The 18,653-nt window shown below is 29.1% G+C and overlaps 1 protein-coding gene and 1 long non-coding RNA gene across 2 annotated transcripts; one reads left to right on the top strand and one right to left on the bottom strand.

Moving 5' to 3' along the window:
* Positions 1–3,265: 3,265 nt before the first annotated feature.
* On the bottom strand, positions 3,266–5,029 carry LOC114176301 (uncharacterized). Its single transcript, XR_003602986.2, has 3 exons — positions 4,926–5,029; positions 4,737–4,809; positions 3,266–3,495 (listed from the first exon to the last, which is right to left on the bottom strand). It is a non-coding gene; the product is annotated as an uncharacterized LOC114176301 (long non-coding RNA).
* Positions 5,030–12,636: 7,607 nt separating this feature from the next.
* On the top strand, positions 12,637–18,408 carry TAR2 (tryptophan aminotransferase related 2). The gene is made up of 5 exons (XM_028062521.2): positions 12,637–13,442; positions 16,082–16,385; positions 17,408–17,688; positions 17,774–18,078; positions 18,148–18,408. Exons 1-5 carry the CDS (start codon positions 13,216–13,218, stop codon positions 18,336–18,338), a joined length of 1,308 nt encoding a protein of 435 aa, XP_027918322.1. The 5' UTR covers positions 12,637–13,215; the 3' UTR covers positions 18,339–18,408.
* The last annotated feature ends 245 nt before the right edge of the window (positions 18,409–18,653 follow it).

The following is an 18,653-nucleotide window of genomic DNA, read 5'->3' as shown; positions in this document are numbered from 1 at the left end:
TTCTTAATTTTTGTTTCATTTAAAAAATATTTGTTATTGAAACACTTTTTATTATCTTTTAATGGTTGACCTGGTTTGATATTTAGAAAATTTTCTTATATTTTTAAAATAATTTTCATATTATCATACTTTTAATTATATATTTTTTTTTCCTTTCTGAAATTTTAGTTCAATGTTGTATCAAATTTTTTCGTTGACACACATTTAATATTTTTTTAAACATTATAAATATCTTTATATAGTTTTTTATTTCTAAAATAAGAAGTATTCTAGCATACAGAGAAAGAGAGACATAGATAGACATGGAGAAAAAGGAAACATAACAAATAGAAAATTTTTATTATTATAAAAATATCAATATAAATATAAATTATTAAATTATATCTAAATAATGAATTTAAAAGAATATACATTTTTAATTAAATGTGTTACTATTAACGAGCCTTTTGCATTGTTAGTTCATCTATTAGATGACTGAAATTTATAATTTTTCTCTCCGATTAACAATAATTTTTCATTAACACGAAAACTAATAGAGAGAGATATAAATATGTATGATGTATGTATATAATGCGGGTTAGCTAATGGTTATATGTACATGTATTATGAATAGTGTGTGTTCCCCTGTGAGTTGGAAAACATGCTCTAAATGGTGACAAAAGTGGATTGTGTTGTTTGTTGGTATAATTGTTGGAATAAAAAACGCCTGATGAACACACGTAGTGGTGAATGAAACATTAGCAATTTCGAATTATCTTTTCAATGTCTTCCCAATAAGTGGCTACAGAATCTCATGATGCAAACTCTAACTAATGCACCTTCCACTCAAAAAGAAAGAGAACATATATATAGTTCTGGAAGAAGAATATTCCAATGAGATTTTTAAGTTTCTGAAACACAAGTTCAAGAACTCAACTTCACTTCCTCTGTTTAAAGAGAATATGTGTGAACATATATGGCACGTGAGATTTATACTCATTAAACTAATAAAACATCCTTAGTAGTAGCTAGCTGAAAGGACAATGAGAACATGGCCATTCAGTGGAACCATGATTATAATTTCACATGTCCACTTCTAACTTTCTTCATTCCTTTTTTCTCTCTATGCATCTCCACGTTATTTGTGTTTCCTGGCCATCATTACTTTGCCTTACATGTGTACAAGATTTTTGGAAGACTTGTCTGCTTCTAATATATAACAAATAAACCCATCACAAGTCACAATTTAACACGAATTTCGCATATAAACATTTAATATAAGATTGCTATGTTCAAAATGCCTTTTCAACCCCAAATAAATTTTGGGACCCACTGTCATTCATCAACTCTCCATGTTGGGTCTCAACGTGTGACTACGAATCGGAAACGTATACTCGTAATGAAGGTATCAGCAAGTTGAAAAGGACAAAATCCAAGGGCTTATTATGCATTTATGTTTTCATTTCTAGTATTTTAGTTTTAATCAAAATTAACTTAAATAATAATGATATAAAACTATATTTTCACTGTTAGATTGAAATATATATATTTTTATATAAAATTATTATCCATGTAATATTTGCTGCAAATTATACCAATGTTATAAAATGGACATATAGTTTCTTTGATTTCATGTTATTTGTTATTTTTTATAATTTTTTAAATTGAAGGATATTTGCTGAGGTTTTATAAAAGATGTTGGACTTATACTTTTTTTTTTATGTTAGTTTAAAGTTTTTGTAAATGGATTTGTAGACCTGATTAAAACTCGCTTTTTAGGCTTACGCTTCATGTTCCAAACTATTTAAATAATTTATAGGAATTATCTTTTTGATTTTTTTTTCTCTTTCTCTATGAACTTATTTGAGAGTTTTATATTGTTCATCAATGGAATGGAGAACTAGAGTTTTGAGAAAGCGAGATTATACAAGGTTTCGTACCGGTAGTTCATCACTCCGAAATTTGTTTTTTCTTTCTCTAATTTTGGCTTTTCTATTTGTGATAATAAATGATGTTTTGTAATTAAATTATGAATGGATTTAATTTTAGTTTAATAATTAAATATGAATCAGATCGAATGATACTCTGATTTAATTTGTATAATTAGTCTTAATGATTAATTGAATTAGTTAATTATTCAAATTTGAATATGAATTTCTAAAAGACTATGATAAGAAAAATTGTTTGATTTTTAAACATGTGGTTGATTTTTTCGTCTTATTAATTTTGTATTTTTGATTTTTGAATTTATTTTTGAATTTATTTTTTACGTTTTTGAATTCCTAAACTTCAAAACTAATTTTGAACATGAAGAATATCAAATATTGAATAATGAATATTTATTTTCTGAGAATCAACAAAGGTTCCACTTAATTAGTGTTCTATGTTGCAAAATTTATATAAGTTTAGAATCTTTAATTTTGTAAACGATAGTTAAAATCATTCATCCCTAATACAAGTAGGAGAGAGATTCTAAGACTCGTCAATAACATATGACACTTACATCAACCAATCTGAAATAAATCGTTAATGGGACCTAAGTGAGATAGGTGGTGTTAATTTTATCTATCAGGTGGACACAACTTGAAAAAAATGTTAATTACAAATAAAACAAATTAAGGAATTAATCAAAGTTGACCGATTAGCAAAATACACACGAGAAAAAGAACAAAACAATTATAGAGAGAGAAAATTTATTAAATTGAAAACTTAGTTAGTGAAATAGATGACAAAATAAGTTGTACTAGCAAATATTGTTAGATAAAATCCAAAATGTATTCTAAATATTTATCTTTATTGAATACTATGAAAGTAATAGGTACAAGTATTTTCATTCCTTATTTATTAAAGAAATTAAGTATAAATATTATAATGTAATTAATAAGCATTTGTTAACTATTTTTAGTAGTTAAAAATTATATATATATATATATATATATATATATATATATATATATATATAATAGTAATAATAATAATAAAAATAAAAGACATCATCTTATCCTCCATAAAAATTATACACCAGTACTTTTAAATAATTTTACGTAGATTATCTTAATAATATCTAAACGAGTAAAGTATAAAATTATGTTAAATATCTAAAAGTAAAAATTAATTATCTATCCTTATTATATTTTACTTGAATAAAAGACTTCGTTTTTTTTATTTTTTATCAATAAATATTAATTATTATTGTGACATCTCATTTAAATAGATTAAATCTACTAAATAACAACATCGCATAATTATAGAAACAAGAATAATCAGATGAATCGTATGCACGAGGGTTCATTATTACAGTCATCCAATAAAGTATGTAAAAGATATCAAGTCACACCAAGGATGCCATACAAAACGTGCAAGACAAAAGTTTTACAGTTTGCAAAAGAGTGCTCCTAGAGCAAGATATTACAAAAAGGCACTGGGGCCATAAACTGCTCCGAAGAGCCACAAAGACAGGTCCAAACTACACAGCACCGCTGCCACCATCAGGTCTACCTTCGACATTTCTCCCATCTGCTCCCACCATAAGGTGATCATCGCAAAAGAGAAAGCAAGACACGAACATACACATAAATGAAAGGGTAAGCTAGTGTAAAATAAACTTAACATATTATAGCAAACAGATACTTAAAACAGTTCTCAAGCATGCAGCAAAGTAAGCACCAATTCATGTTATAGCAAACAAGCAAGACACTATGACTCAATTATTCGGATAAATATAATAAGATCGGATTCACTGGACGCTTGCGCTTGTGGTGGCCTCTACTGCTCTGCAGAGCCATTGCCAATGGGTTTCACCCTACCACACACAAGGTTAGCCTTTAAGCATCTAAGATCATTATCATGCCAGAGACTAGGGCCTCCCGCTACTCTCACCACTCGGATCAGTTTGCTCTACATGAGACTCACTGATCATTTAGAGTTTCGGGATGCGATCCTTACTTGAATCCTTATTTTACTTATATACACTACATACCACCATGAAATCTCCCCACGAGACTCATGGAATTATGCCTATCTCATACCGAATTCATGTTCCTCATACCATAACCACCACTAGTTATCTCAACATTCAATTCTCATGCAAGTTCTCAACCAACCAAACAGAATCCCATGTGTTACTCATGCTAACATACCAATTTTCAGTGCATATAGCTCAAAGAACCAGGCATATTCATGACATATAACTAATCCATGTATAAATTAAAGAAAACTCGATCAAATATGCACCCCTCTCACTTAGGCTAGGAGCCTTTGCCCAAGCATCAGCAACTGCCTCGCTTAAGCTAGGCATCCTCGCCTGAGCGAGACCTGCAACAGTGGCACTCTGCGAGCTCTTGCTTGGGTGAGACCATCTCGCCCAAAACTAAAGTCCCTCGCCTGGACGAGGACGCGAGCAGAGGGCACAACTGGTTTCCTCGAGGGCTCGCTTGGGCAAGTCATTCTCGTTTGAGCGAGCCATTCTCGCCTGAGCGAGATAATGCGTCGCTCAAAACAAGAGTTGGTCGCCTGAGCGAGAAGTTCGAGCAGAACCAGGGCGAGTTTCAGCTACTTTCGCCTAGGCGAGACAAGCTCGCTTGGGCGAGAATGACAGTACTCGCCATTGTTACGCACATGCAGCAGAAACATCACTCAAGAGAACATACAAAATGCAAGCAAGCCAGTTTCATACAATCCAAAATATCATTCAAGCATTCAACAGACCAAAAACATGGAGAAATAACTTTAAATCGTTAAAACCTAGCTTTCCTTACCTTGCTTAGGTACCAAAAATGCTACAGACCTGCAACTAAAAAGTATCGCAGCTCTAAGAACTATGGTAGTGAGCTGAAAAGTGGAAACCAGGACAGAAACAAGGGTACAAAGTTAAACCCTAACTAGACCAACGTACTAAAACGGTGAAAAAGGAAAAAACAGATCAGGAACCTCAAGGTTTAACTTACTTAGAAGCAGGATGAACGTATCTAGCCAAAGAGGAGGGAGGTTCGTTGTGCCCTAGCAGAGCTCTACCTGGAGAAAAGATCAGAGGAGAGAAATCTGATTTTCTATAAATGAGACAGAGTGCAAGGATTAGGGGGCTGGAAAGAGTATTTGATCTCCTTACTGGGTCGGCCTTAGGCCCACGAAAAGCTAGACCCAATCATTTAAAAGCTGAAAGAAAAATGGGACTTACAATTGTTTTTTATTAGTAGAAGAGTTAAACTCAAATCTCTTTGGTCCTCTTTTTAAATTCAATAAATCAATTTTATTTCTTCAAATTCCTTTCTTTATTAATATATTGTTAAATATTATTATTATTATTAATTTGATTAGAATTATTATCTACTTTAGAATTCAAACTTGAATTTCTCATGATATCTTTCAATAAAAAGGAAAGAAAAAAATATAAAAAATAATTTCAATAGTAGACCATTGGTATAGTGACATGTATTGATTTCAGGAAAGACGAATCACAAAGAAATTGAAATTGTGAGCATGAGCATAATTGAAATCAGTCCCTTGTGTGCTGTGAGGGCTCATTTCGTGGACCCTGAATCCGCAAAGGTCAACGCCCTCTCAAAACCACTGGACCACTTGTTAACTTCCACAGCCAAGTAAAAAATCTTAATCTCTTAGCGTCAATATTAACTTCTTTGCATTTTATCTTTTAATTTTATTATTTAATATACTAAATCCAAACAACGAGATCCATTTTTTTTTTCTTTTTCGCAACATATTACATCTTTAGGTTCGCTTTCCTTTTCTTGTAAATTTAAATCTAATATATAAATTTAGAAAAATTATAATTTGAGTTCACTTTTTTTTACTTTCATACTTTATTTATTTATGTTATTTAATGTGAATTATTAATTTTAAAACAAAAAAAAATACATTAATCAATCATTTACACTAAATCACAACAAAAAGTAAAAAGTGAAATAAAAAAAATAAAAAATATAATATTATTGTCCATAAATTGAAGCCTAATTTATTTTTATAAATTAATATGTAAGATAAGAATTACTTACTCATATATTTTAAATTAATTTTATCTTTTATCGATTAATATATCAAATAACACCTTTACTAATGTATAACATTTATTAGGACGTGTGTTTATACTTTTTATGATAATAATAAATAATAAAATTAAAATATTTTTTATAACTTTATTATAAATTTTTTCTATTTATTGTGTTTGTAGTTTTATGATAAAAAGATAGTTAACTTTAAAAAAAATTAAATAAAAATAAATAAATTTAAAAACATGGTTCCTTAAAAATTAAAATTAATAAAATAATTATTTTAATTTATATATATATATATATATATATATAAAGAATTAAATTGAAAACACAGGAAAAAAATATTATAAATATAGATTATAAATTTTTGTATCTTTATTATTTTATTCACGTTCTCTAATATAAATATTTATTGCAAAAGAAGCAGTATTCGCTTTTTGTCTAATCTATTTTTTTTAAAAGTTGTATGTTTTGTTTTGTAAATACACTCGGACGTTTACATTCACTCCTTACTCATGTATGCTTTATTTTATATGAAAAATAATTTTTTAATTTATATCTTATAAAAGAAAATTATCAGAATTTAGTTATCAAAATATCATTGTTATTTTATAAATGACAACTAATGAGATATTCTCAATTCATTTAATTATAAGTTAAATAAAAATAAAAACTTTAAAAAATAGTGTATATATGTATAACTTTGTTTAGGAATAAAAAAGTATAAAAATTAAAAAAATTTAATATAATTTTAAAAATATATAATTAAAATATTATCCTACAATTACTAATATTTTTATGGATTTTTAATTTTATGAGTAAATGTTATTTATGGTTAACAATGACTATATTTTTATTAGGAATTAATATTTTATTTAATCAGACTTATTACAATTGACTCTTAAGTTTCTCTGGTACCTATAAATAGTTCATTCTTGTATGAGAATAAACAAAATAATAAACACCATAGCTCATATAAAATTGTTTTGTATTCTCCTCTATATTATCTTTTAAGACATGTTCACAAGGTTTAGAGATCATTCACTGCACTACACTCGATTGATTTGACGAGTTATTGTAATTTGGGAGAGGAGTGCATATAATTTTTTTTGCTCTATGAACTAGGGGCGTTTTCTCCCTAAGAACAACGTCCTAAACCTATAATATTTCTACTTCATTCTTTATTTTTCTTTTATCTTTTATTGTCATGAGAATTGTTAGGTATATATATATATATATATATATATTGGTATTATTACTGCTTTAATAATAATTATTATTATATTATTCATATTTTTATTATTATTAGTATTATTTGTTTAATCATTTTATGACAATTTTAAAGAGAAAAACTTATTCATTTCTAATATTAAAGACAATATAGAGCAAACCATGGACCGGGTACAATTCAATACCAATGTAATGTTAGTCTTAATTGTAATGAATAATATAAGAAATAAATGGGTGATGATAGCAACACATTAATGGAATCAAATCACATAAAATCAGAACCCAATATCAATTATCTCATAAAGAAGAATGTGATAATTAAAAATAAATTGTAGTCTTCCTTCTTTTTAATTTTTTTGTTTTTTTTATTCATCTTTCTTTTTCTTTTTTTCATTTTTGCTAAAATTAAAGTTTGAAAATCTTTTAGAGAAAATTTATTTCACCATCTTTTATTTACCATTATCTACAAAACATATTTATAATTTTATTTTTCAAAAATAAATTTATTCAAGCGGACAAAATTTGATGTTTACTGGTTCTAAATGAAAAACCTATTTGAGAGAAGTATTTTTTATGATTTTTAGAATAAGATATTTTTGAATAGTGGAAAGTAATATCCCTAAATCAAAATACTAAAGTTATGTGTAAAATAAAAAAGCGTACAATATTAAAAGAAAATATAATAAAAATTATGAATGCATAAATCAAATGGAAAACAATGACAATGACATATCTTCTAAACTTAAATCTTCTTCTTTTAAACTCACTCTTTTGTTAACTGTTTTTTTCTCCTCTCTCTTTTAATTTCTAATTCTACCTCCTTTTCTAAGATTTTTGTTTTTCAAAAGAGATAAAAATAAAGTGTTTGGGTAAGGAAAAAGAGAAAAAAGGACAGAAGTGTAATTATTTTTCTTTTTGGTCCCTCTTCATATGACACACTTTGTATTTATATCCACACAATGCAATACTGATGTAATGTTAGCCTTAATTATATTGAACAATATAAGAAAGAAACCGGTCATGATAATAACACATTACGAGAATCAAATCACAACAAAATCATAATATCAATCATCACTAGTAATATTGAATCTAATCATTAGAAATTATTAGAAGAAATGTGACTTCTAATTATTAGAATTGTACCACAATTTACTCTATAAGGAAACAAAGGGTTGGAAAGCAAGTAGTGGGGGCGAAAATATGTTGGGTTGACGGGCACATAAGAAGTAGTGTGATAAATAAAAACTAATTGAGCGATTCCTTCTGTTTTATTTTTCCTTTTTTTTTCTTTTTTTCATATCTTTTTTTTTTCTTTTTATTCTTAAATTAAAGTTCTAAAATCTCTGAATAAAATATTATTTCACCTTTTTTATTTATCATTAACTAAAAAATGCTTTTATATTTTTTTTAAAAAAATTTTCGTCCGGACGATTTGGGTTTTAACATGTTATGTTTGATTCGGTGCGGTTCGGTTTAGGCAAGTCTGGTCCGGTCCGGTTTGATTTGGTTCTGTGCGATTCGGTTCGGTTCAGTCTGGTTCGATTCGGTTCGATCCGGTCCGGTCCGGTCCGATTTGGTTTAGTTTGATTAATTCTATTTCGATTTGGTTTGGTTTGATCCAATTGGGAATGCATAAATCAAAAGAAAAATTAATGACAATGACAAAACTTATAAAATTTTTAATTCCTCCTTTTCTCCATTATCTCACTTCTTTGTTAACAATCCCTTCTTTTTTTTTTCTTTTAATTCTACCTCCACTCCTAAGATAGGTTATGTTTGATTCAGTGCGGTTCGGTTCAATTTGGTGCGGTATGGTTCAATTTTGTGAATTTTGGTTCGGTTTGGTTTGGTTCGTTCTGATCCGATTTGGTTCGATTCAATACGATTCGATTTGGTCCAGTCTGATTCAGTTCTGTCCGGTTTGATTCGGTTTGGTTCAGTCTAGTTCAGTTCGATTCATTCTAATTATGTTTGGTTTGGTGTGGTCCAATTTCGAATGCATAGATCAAAAGAAAAATTAATGATAGTTACAAAACTTATAAAATTTTCAATTCCTCTTCTTCTCCATTATCTCACTCTTTTGTAACTATCGCTTCTCCTTTTTTTTCTTTCTTTATAATTTTGTCTCCTCTCCTAATTTTTTTTTAATTTTAAAGTTTTATAATTTTAAATTATAAAACTATAAAATTATGAAATAAAAATTATACTTGTATATTTTATAATTTTGTAATTATGAAATTATATATTTTTATAATTTTGTAATTTGTTAATTTTTCTAATTTTATATTTATATTTTTTTTTATAATTTTTCAGTTACATATTTTATGTTTTTGTAATTATTTATTTATTTACTTTTTTTAATTTTATAATTTTAATTAAATTTGAAAACTATTTTCGTTAAATACATTAAATATTTTGAAAAAATATCCGTCTTTATAACAAATATTATGTGACACTATTTATGGAAAGTGGCACTATTTTGTAACGTTTCAAAATTTTTAAAAGAGACCACAAATATTCATTAGGGACTCAATTAATTGAAAGTTTCTAGATCTATAAAGGACTTGAAACAAAATTAAACATTTTTTTAATGTATAAAACTTTTAAATTACATTTTAAAAATATTAGCGAACTTATAATATTTAAATAATTTATATTGTTAAAGGTCTATAAAGTCCAGAACATGAATTGTGAGTGAGAAGAATTTTAAAATATACATATTTTAAGATTATTTGAATTTTTACTAATTAGCAATTGAAATACTTAAAAGAAAATATCTGCATTTTAAATGTTTATTAATCTCTTTATCTAGACAAATAATTTCATTAAAAAAAATCTTAAATTTTATTTTGGAAAATAATGTTCAAATATCTTGTTTTCTTTGGAAAAAGGTTTAAAATAACAATGTTAGTATTAGGATGCAAAAGAGAAAAGACTTCTCTTTAACCAAAATATCATCAAAAAGGTTTGTCTGAATAATAAATAAAAGTCATAAGGAAAATATACGGAAGGAAGAAAAAAGAAAAAGACGATGTTGTTTGAATTAACAAAAGCAGAATGAAAAAGAGAAAGAAAACCTTTATAAATAACTTAACTAACATAATAAATTTAAAAGAATTTGTAAAAAGATATATTTACAATGACTAAATGACTAAATTATTGTAGCTTAACTTTAAATAATACTAAAATTTATTATTATTAGTATTATATTATATAATAATTTTCTTGTTATTTATTTTTATTATTTTATGATTTTATGATTTTATTATGATTATTTTGTTTTTATTATATTATCAATTATGTTACTTGAGACGTAACGTAAATTATGTATACAACATAATAGATTATAAGTAACATATGACATATTATGGATGATGGATATATTATAACTTCTGAAAATTGTGATTTTCTTGCACTTTCCCTTATATTGTGTTTCCACTGAATGAAAAATTTGGATGTGCAAAAACGAGTGTATTTGAAAAATGGATGGGACAATGTTTAGATCAAGGAAAAAAAAATATAAATAATGAAAAAGAAATTATAAAAATTTGTGAATAAATTAATCGACGTAAATAATAAAGAAGTTATTATTATTTTTTAATATAAAACATATACTTAAAAGAATTAAATTGTTATTTTAATTATTTTTAATGATAATATAATAATAATACCAATAAAATATATTTATAAATATTTAAGTACTGTTTATTAATTCGAATGGAAAACATTAAATATTTTATTATATTTTATTTAACTTTAATTGGTTATTTTTTTAATAGAATATATTTAAAAAAAATTCTTCATTCTTTGCGATATTATATATGAAAAATTATCACATTTTTAGGTGGCTGTGTTTTAACAAAATAATTGTTTGTAGATAAGTTGTATCAAGATTAAACGGAAAAGTTTATTAAAGTAAGTAAAACATTGAAAGCTTGCTTCTCTGATACCTCATACAATATGCTAAGCAAGATTTGTTGAGTTTGCAACTGAATCCTCAAATTGATTTTTTTTTTCAATGTTCATAATATTTAAAAATTAATAAATATAATTTTTATAATTTAATTTCATTAAATATTTTTAATGTGTCAATCTGTGTTTTAAATTAGTATTTGAGTTATACACATCGTGACACATTCTAATCCAAATATTAATTTGAAATATATTTAACACATTAAGAAAAATATTTTTATTAGGTTAAAAGTATTATATTTATTTATTTTTTAAAACTAGGATATCTAATATATCAAAATTAGAGAAATAAACAACTTTTAATTTTACATAAAAAATTTAAAGATTAAAAATATATTTAATCAATATTATCACTTTCATGTTATTTTTTTTCCTCTTTTGTCTCACAACTTAAAAAGTCCCAAAAGTAATAATTATAACAAATTTATCTTCACAGTTTTTTTATTATTTTTCCTTTTATTGCATAAATAAATCACAATAAAGAAAAAGAATGTAATGTTAATTACTTTTTCTTTTGTCTTTTTATGAAATTTTAGGAAAAATTAAGGGTTACTTGAAAGGAGATTTGTAAGACGCTTCCTAGTTACTCAATCTTCAAAGTATAAATAGAAAAAGAAATTTCTTTAATGACATTAAATTTTTGTTACCCATACTATTATATAAATTATTTCTTGCCGTACACATTTTAATTTCAATTTTACTTTTTAAGTATTTTTTTAAATCAAAATAATTATTTTCCTAATTTTACTTTTTAAGTTACAGTTTTTTTTTAATTTAACTTTTTTTTTTCCAATTTGATTGTTTTAATTTTAATATTTTACAAATTAAATAATTATTTATAATAAAATAGTTTTCAACAAAATATATGAAAATTATGTACAATAAAACTGTAAAAACTATTTATAATTATCTATAACCATATTTTTTCTGTTGTATTCATATTTTATAATACAAATTATACCCTTTACAATATAATTATTTATTACATTTTTTAAAATTAATAGTTATTTTGACCAATTTTCTATAGAATTATTTATCTCTTTTTCTTTTTTTTATTCATTAATAATTAAATTTTTTATTTATTTTACTTTATTTTTAATATTTCATTTTATTTTAAATAAATATAAATTTATTTTATATATTAACTTAATAATATAACATTATTATTACTTATTAATATATTATCGATTTATATTTAAGAAATACGATACGAATACACATGCACGATATCGTGCATTTATGTATGCTAGTTTTTTATAATTATAATAATACTTTTTTTGTTATCATAAGTAAGTGAAACGTTTTATTTTAGACGAAATGAATAACCGGTAGTTACTAGTACTACCACACCCACACCGACCCGATTGGTAATATGTTGACACCACTACAGTAAAATATTTATTTTCTCTGCGATGCTATAGTACCACACAGATCATTGAAGACAAGTATGGCGTTACTGTTTTCAAGATCCAGCATCGGAAAACTGTGAATTTTCTGGTATAGCCAACTCAGGATTTTTTGGTTACCGTGATAATATATATTGCCTCATAAACTATCTTCTTCCATTGGTTCTCTTCAATACCACAATCACACTCTCCTCATTTAATTTTTAGGAAATGTGTTATTATTACCAAGTGCCCTTTATTCCCTACTTTGCTTCACCCCTGCTGTCTCCAATACTATCTTCTCTGTCCATTGCCACTTTCTCTATTAAATCCCGGAAAAGGTTTCTCAACATTTTCATTCTAACACTCTTCTTCTCAATTTCCCAGTTTTTTAGTTCAATCTTTTCCGTTTCATACCAGATACTTTTCTATTACCACCGACCCAAAACCTCTAACTTTTAACATCTCTACCAAACACTTGTCACTATACCTCTTTAATTGCTACCATTTTTTTAATAGGGCTGAGTGATTCTGAAACCACTATAAAACGTGGACCAGACCACACCCTGTTCACTCCAACTTCTTCCTTCTATTCTGTTTTCATTTCAGTTTTCTAGTGCTTTGTGTTTTGCTGGAAAATGGTTGCAGTTCCATCTCTGTTTTCCTTGAGGCACTTGCTGGTGCTGTCTCTCGCCCTCAATGTCAGTCTTATTCTTAGAACTCTATATCATGAGACTGGCGAAGGCAACAAATGGTGGTTTTGCTTCAAGAAGAAAATGATGGCAGATGCAGAATCATGTTTCACTACATCTCCCACCGCGTCTCTCCATAATTCTACTCGTGAAAACATCATCGACTTGGATCAGTAAGTGCAAACTAATCTAGTATTCTTTCTATTTTGTTTCCTTAATTTTCTCGACATGTCTGCATTACGGCTGCCAAGGTAGCTGATTTTCGTGTTGTTTGGGTTTGTAAATAACTTTTCAAGGTTTTTGCGGTATCATTTCGTTACCCTTTTGAGAATTCGTTTTGGAGGGAGGGAGAGTTAATTTCCCGGTAACAAAAGCATAGAGAACTAAGGATATCACTGTTTGTTTTTTTTTTTTTTTCAGCAGAATCTCCCGCTACGCCTTAGCTAAAACCATTGAGTTTAATGTTGAAAGTATAAAATAGTTCTTATTTTTATACGGCAAAAATATTTCTTATTTTGGAAAAAGTTATTAGATATTTCTGAATAGTTCTTATTAGACAGGACTTCCATTTTATATAAAATTGAAAGGCTTGGTTTTCGTCTTGTTGTGAGAGGATTTGCTGCTTCTGTTACTGTTACAGTATTGCTTACGTTGTGCGTCTGTGCTTTGCTTCCTGCACTAGTTCCTGGGAAGGACAGGGACAAGTCAGAGTCCTGGGAATGATTTTTTATTTTTAAAATATGTCAGTGACATTATGACATATACAAAAATAAATAAAATATCTTATTAGAGAAGCTCCTCCATTAAGTTGCATTTAAGACCATGCTCTGGTCCAATCCATTTATTCCATAAATGAATAAATGAGGATGCTTGTATAGTCAGTTTAATCTAAATGAATATGCATCATAAATTCCTGCCATTTAATCAACCATAAATATATTCTTATTTTCAAAGATATTTTATATTTTGTAATAATGCATTTTTTTAGTTATTGAAAACTATTAAATGATTTATATTGCAAACACTATTTTTTTTTTGAATTTTATAATAGAAATACAAGCAACAAACGAGAGCGGAAATGGCGTGCAGTAAAAGGTTAGCGTGTATAAAGTAGATTTATATGGAATATACAATAAATAGGGATTAAAAGTAATATTTTGTTTAATTGTCACAATTAGATAATTTGAACTGTAGCAACAGTTTTATTCAGTCATTTAATTTGAATTAATCACTATAATTTTCAAAATCTAAACTAAATCAATTAATTTAGCTTTATTATAAATTTATACCAATCCATGTGATAGACATCCACATTTGCTGTGCATGTTGGGACCTGATCAGAGCACGCCAAGCATCGTGTTTAACGATGATATTTGTCATCTCTCTGTTCCCGAGTTCGGAGCGTAGGAACTTTTTAGCGAAAATATTTGATAGCATTGAGAACTTTATCAATTAAATTAAAATAAAATAGAAAACAAACACATTTTTTTATAACTTAAATTGTAACAAAAGGTTTATTTATTTAATTAACAATTATATTTTGTCCAGGATGAATCGCAAGTGACGTTACTAAGTTTTTGACAGGTAAAGCAAATTAAATATCTAACCTACAGGGTGGTGGTGATAGAGTGTTAGCAACATTAGACAGAACAGTAGTGGTGTTGTTGTTGTTGTGGTAGATGGAGTCTAACGTAGCACCATGGGAGGTCCATATTTTTACTTGACCAAGAATAATAATAATAAGAATAATTAATAATTGGTGTTACTGTTGTTGTAATGTCTGTTAAGGTAGTCGTGGTCCTGGAACTACTAAAACCCTGCACATCGTAACTAGGGCTTTAAGAGCAGAAGGTACAGCAATTGGTATTACCAAAGAAGTTGGTGGGGGCCATGTGCCTGATGCGCACACAGCAATACGAGGACACCCTTTTGGTGGCCATTACAGTGAGCAAAAGACTTATGATATGAATGAAAGTGCGCCTGGGGTTGTGAATTGTGCGCTTAGAGAGATCTTTCCAACTTTTGGCCGCCCCAATTGTGAAACACTCAAATGTTGCTGTTTAACTTTATATGTGTCTTCTTTTTCTTGTTCTTGTTCCTTTTTCTTTTCTCCGTTTCCTTATGGGTCGTCTGGATCAACTGCTTCGTGGGCCCTCCATGAATGGAACTCCATGTCTAACGTATTTTGTCTTTCCTCACCTTAACATGCCACACCCCATTCATCTATCAATCTATCTATATATATAATCTGCTATTATTATCTATCTAATCCTATATCTATCATAGACCCTTGGACCAAACATTTCTCTTATTCCCTCATCCATCCATAATCCATGCAACGACTTCATCCATCCTTTCTCCTTTCTTTTCTTACCTGCCCCACTGTGCCTTCACTGTTTTCGCAATCTACCACTTTTCTTTTCTAGGGCAAAGTAAAGAGTGTTCTAGGCCATTCATAGCACCACGTTGTTTCAGATTTCAGATATCAGATCATGCCCTACATCTACATGGGTCGGTTATATTATATTAGGCACTTTACAAGAAGGAAATGACACAGATACACCATGCTACATGACGATGGGATAAAACAAAACGCGGTGCAATCATATTTCAACTTTATTTGTAATAATAGAAAATGATGAGCAGAGTATAATAATGGAGAATTTTACTAAATCTTTTACTACGGATATGTTATCTCTTTTATACTTTGATTACTTTAAGTGTAATTAATGATGATCCGGTTTCGTATGCGGACATTTTGTTTATCTAGATTGTAGATGGTAATTAAGTTTAAATGTTTGATGATATGCAGTGGTGACCCAACAATGTATGAGAGATTCTGGCGACAAATGGGTGACAAGACTACAATAACAATTCCAGGATGGCAATCAATGAGTTATTTATCTGAAGGGTCAAACATTTGCTGGTTTTTGGAGGCTGAGTTTGCAACGGAAGTAGTGAGGTTGCACAATGTGGTGGGCAATGCTGTGACAGAAGGTCGCCATATTGTTGTTGGAACAGGTTCCTCTCAGCTAATTCTGGCTGCCCTTTATGCTCTGTCCTCGCCTGATGCTGCTGAACCAATCAGCGTTGTATCTGCCGCGCCTTATTATTCGGTCAGTCATGCATGATCATGCATATGTTTCGGACAATATAATATTTCTACACTTTAACATTTTTTTTATCTTAAAGGAATCTAATGTGCTCAATAACTAAACTCATAACATGCAATGAAAAAGGACACATCATTTAATATTTTAAAAGGGTAAAAAGTTATTTCTTTCTTTCTCTTGTTTATGTAGATAGTGTGAAGTGTTCCTGGGAATTATTAATACAGTGTCACATGGTTGGTGGACAAGTAGATTTAATGATTTTTAAACAAGTGGTTAGATGTTTAATACGTATTAAAGATATCAGTTCTTTAAGGAAATGTTTCGATTTAGAGGGAATTGTATCTCACTTCCGGTGAAGATACTGTGTTCAGAAAATAAGAAAGTACTCGAGAGAATTTAGTATTTCGATATTTTGAAGTTGTTTTTGTAAAGGAATTCTCTCATGTGGCCATTACCGAATCTGCCTCCTCATTTAGTTCTTCTCGTGTTTGTCTTCATCAATGTCTCTCTCTCTCATGGGCCTGAACCTGATCACATGAAGACTTGTGGTGAACAGTCGCATGTGCCAAATTGAAAAAGACTAAAATTTAGGTTCCAGACTTGCAATTTATAAAGTACGTAAAGGAAAAAGGATCTGGCCTTGAATTTTTTGATGAAAAGGTTTGCATGATTGGCAAATTCAGGCTCATTAATTATCTGGGGACATCAGAAAGAGTGTTGGATATTTGTTTTATTTATTATCAGGGGAGCGGCTATAATATTGATTTTGAATATTTAAAGTTATTCTTTCTAGTTGTACATGCACTTACAGAAGAAGAATTCTAAAGTTTCCTAACATTGTTTTTCTCTGAACCTTCACTAAATGTGGTATTTAATATTGTAATGCTTTTAACTTCTCAATCAAATAATTCCATGGTGGCACAATTGTGAGATAGGAAGATATAGCAAAAAGAAATTATGTTGGGTTGTTTTTAGTTTGAGCAGTTCATGATTAAATGTTGAATTGAGGAATTATGTACTTGCAGTCGTACCCCTCAATGACAGATTACCAGAAATCAGGCCTTTACCAATGGGCTGGTGATGCAGAGAATTTTGACAAAGAAGGTCCTTACATTGAGTTGGTTACTTCTCCCAATAACCCTGATGGATATAGAAGGAAATCAATGGTGAACCGAAGGCAGGGACTATTGATTCACGACCTTGCCTATTATTGGCCGCAATACACACCAATATCATCCCCTTCGGATCATGATCTCACGCTGTTCACTGCCTCAAAAAGCACTGGTCATGCTGGAATGCGCATAGGGTAAGTTCATAACAATATTTTAACAGGAGTAAAGTGATAGCTAGTGGATCATATAACAATATTTTGTTGTCATAATACTTTGTAGATGGGCTCTTGTGAAAGATAAAGAGGTAGCGAAGAAAATGACTAAATTCATAGAGCTAAATACAATTGGTGTGTCGAAGGATTCTCAACTGAGAGCTGCCAAGGTTTTAAAGGCTGTCTCGGAGAGCTGCAAAGAAGAAAAGCAGGAAAACGGGGGGGAATCTTTTTTCAAGTTCAGCTACAAGGTGATGGCACAAAGGTGGAAGCAACTGAGGGAAGTAGTTGATGGCGGTGATATGTTCTCATTGCCCCAATTTTCTCCCGCATTCTGCTCCTTCTTTGGTAAGGAGACGGAGCCTCAACCAGGTAAATAAGCGATTAACAAATTGGATGAAAGTTTGTGGATTTTGTCTCACCATGTACCTTTTTTTGCAGCTTTCGTGTGGTTGAAGTGCGAGGGAGATGTTGAGGACTGCGAGACCTTCCTTCGAGGATACAAAATTATAACGAGAAGTGGGACACAGTTTGGGGCTAGCCCAAAATATGTAAGAATTAGCATGTTGGATACAGATGAAACTTTTATACAGTTCATAGAGAGACTATCAGCCATACAGGAGCGAGAATGAAAATTGACCTCTTGTGTATATCATATGTACATACATGCATAACAAATAAAAGGTGATAGTTCATATATAATATTCCAAGTGCAACTATTCGTAAGATCGATCTTAAGACGTCAAATAAACTCAATTCGTAAAGCATTATTACACTGAATTTAAACTCTGTTTGGGAACCAAACACTTCATTGTTGGTGACTCTCTTTCACTCATAGTGATGCTTCGTTATCTTCACGGACTTATTCTGGGTCACGTGGTGCACTCTATCTTGTCACGCCGAACATGTTCGTTCCGGTCAGCGTGAACGCGGAGAAAAGTGGCCAC

This window comes from Vigna unguiculata, chromosome 3 (genome assembly GCF_037176805.1).
Source record: "Vigna unguiculata cultivar grain cowpea cultivar isolate G323 ecotype 2 chromosome 3, ASM3717680v1, whole genome shotgun sequence".
NCBI classification, from domain to species: domain Eukaryota; kingdom Viridiplantae; phylum Streptophyta; class Magnoliopsida; order Fabales; family Fabaceae; genus Vigna; species Vigna unguiculata.
This window is presented reverse-complemented; position numbering and strand designations above follow the sequence as displayed.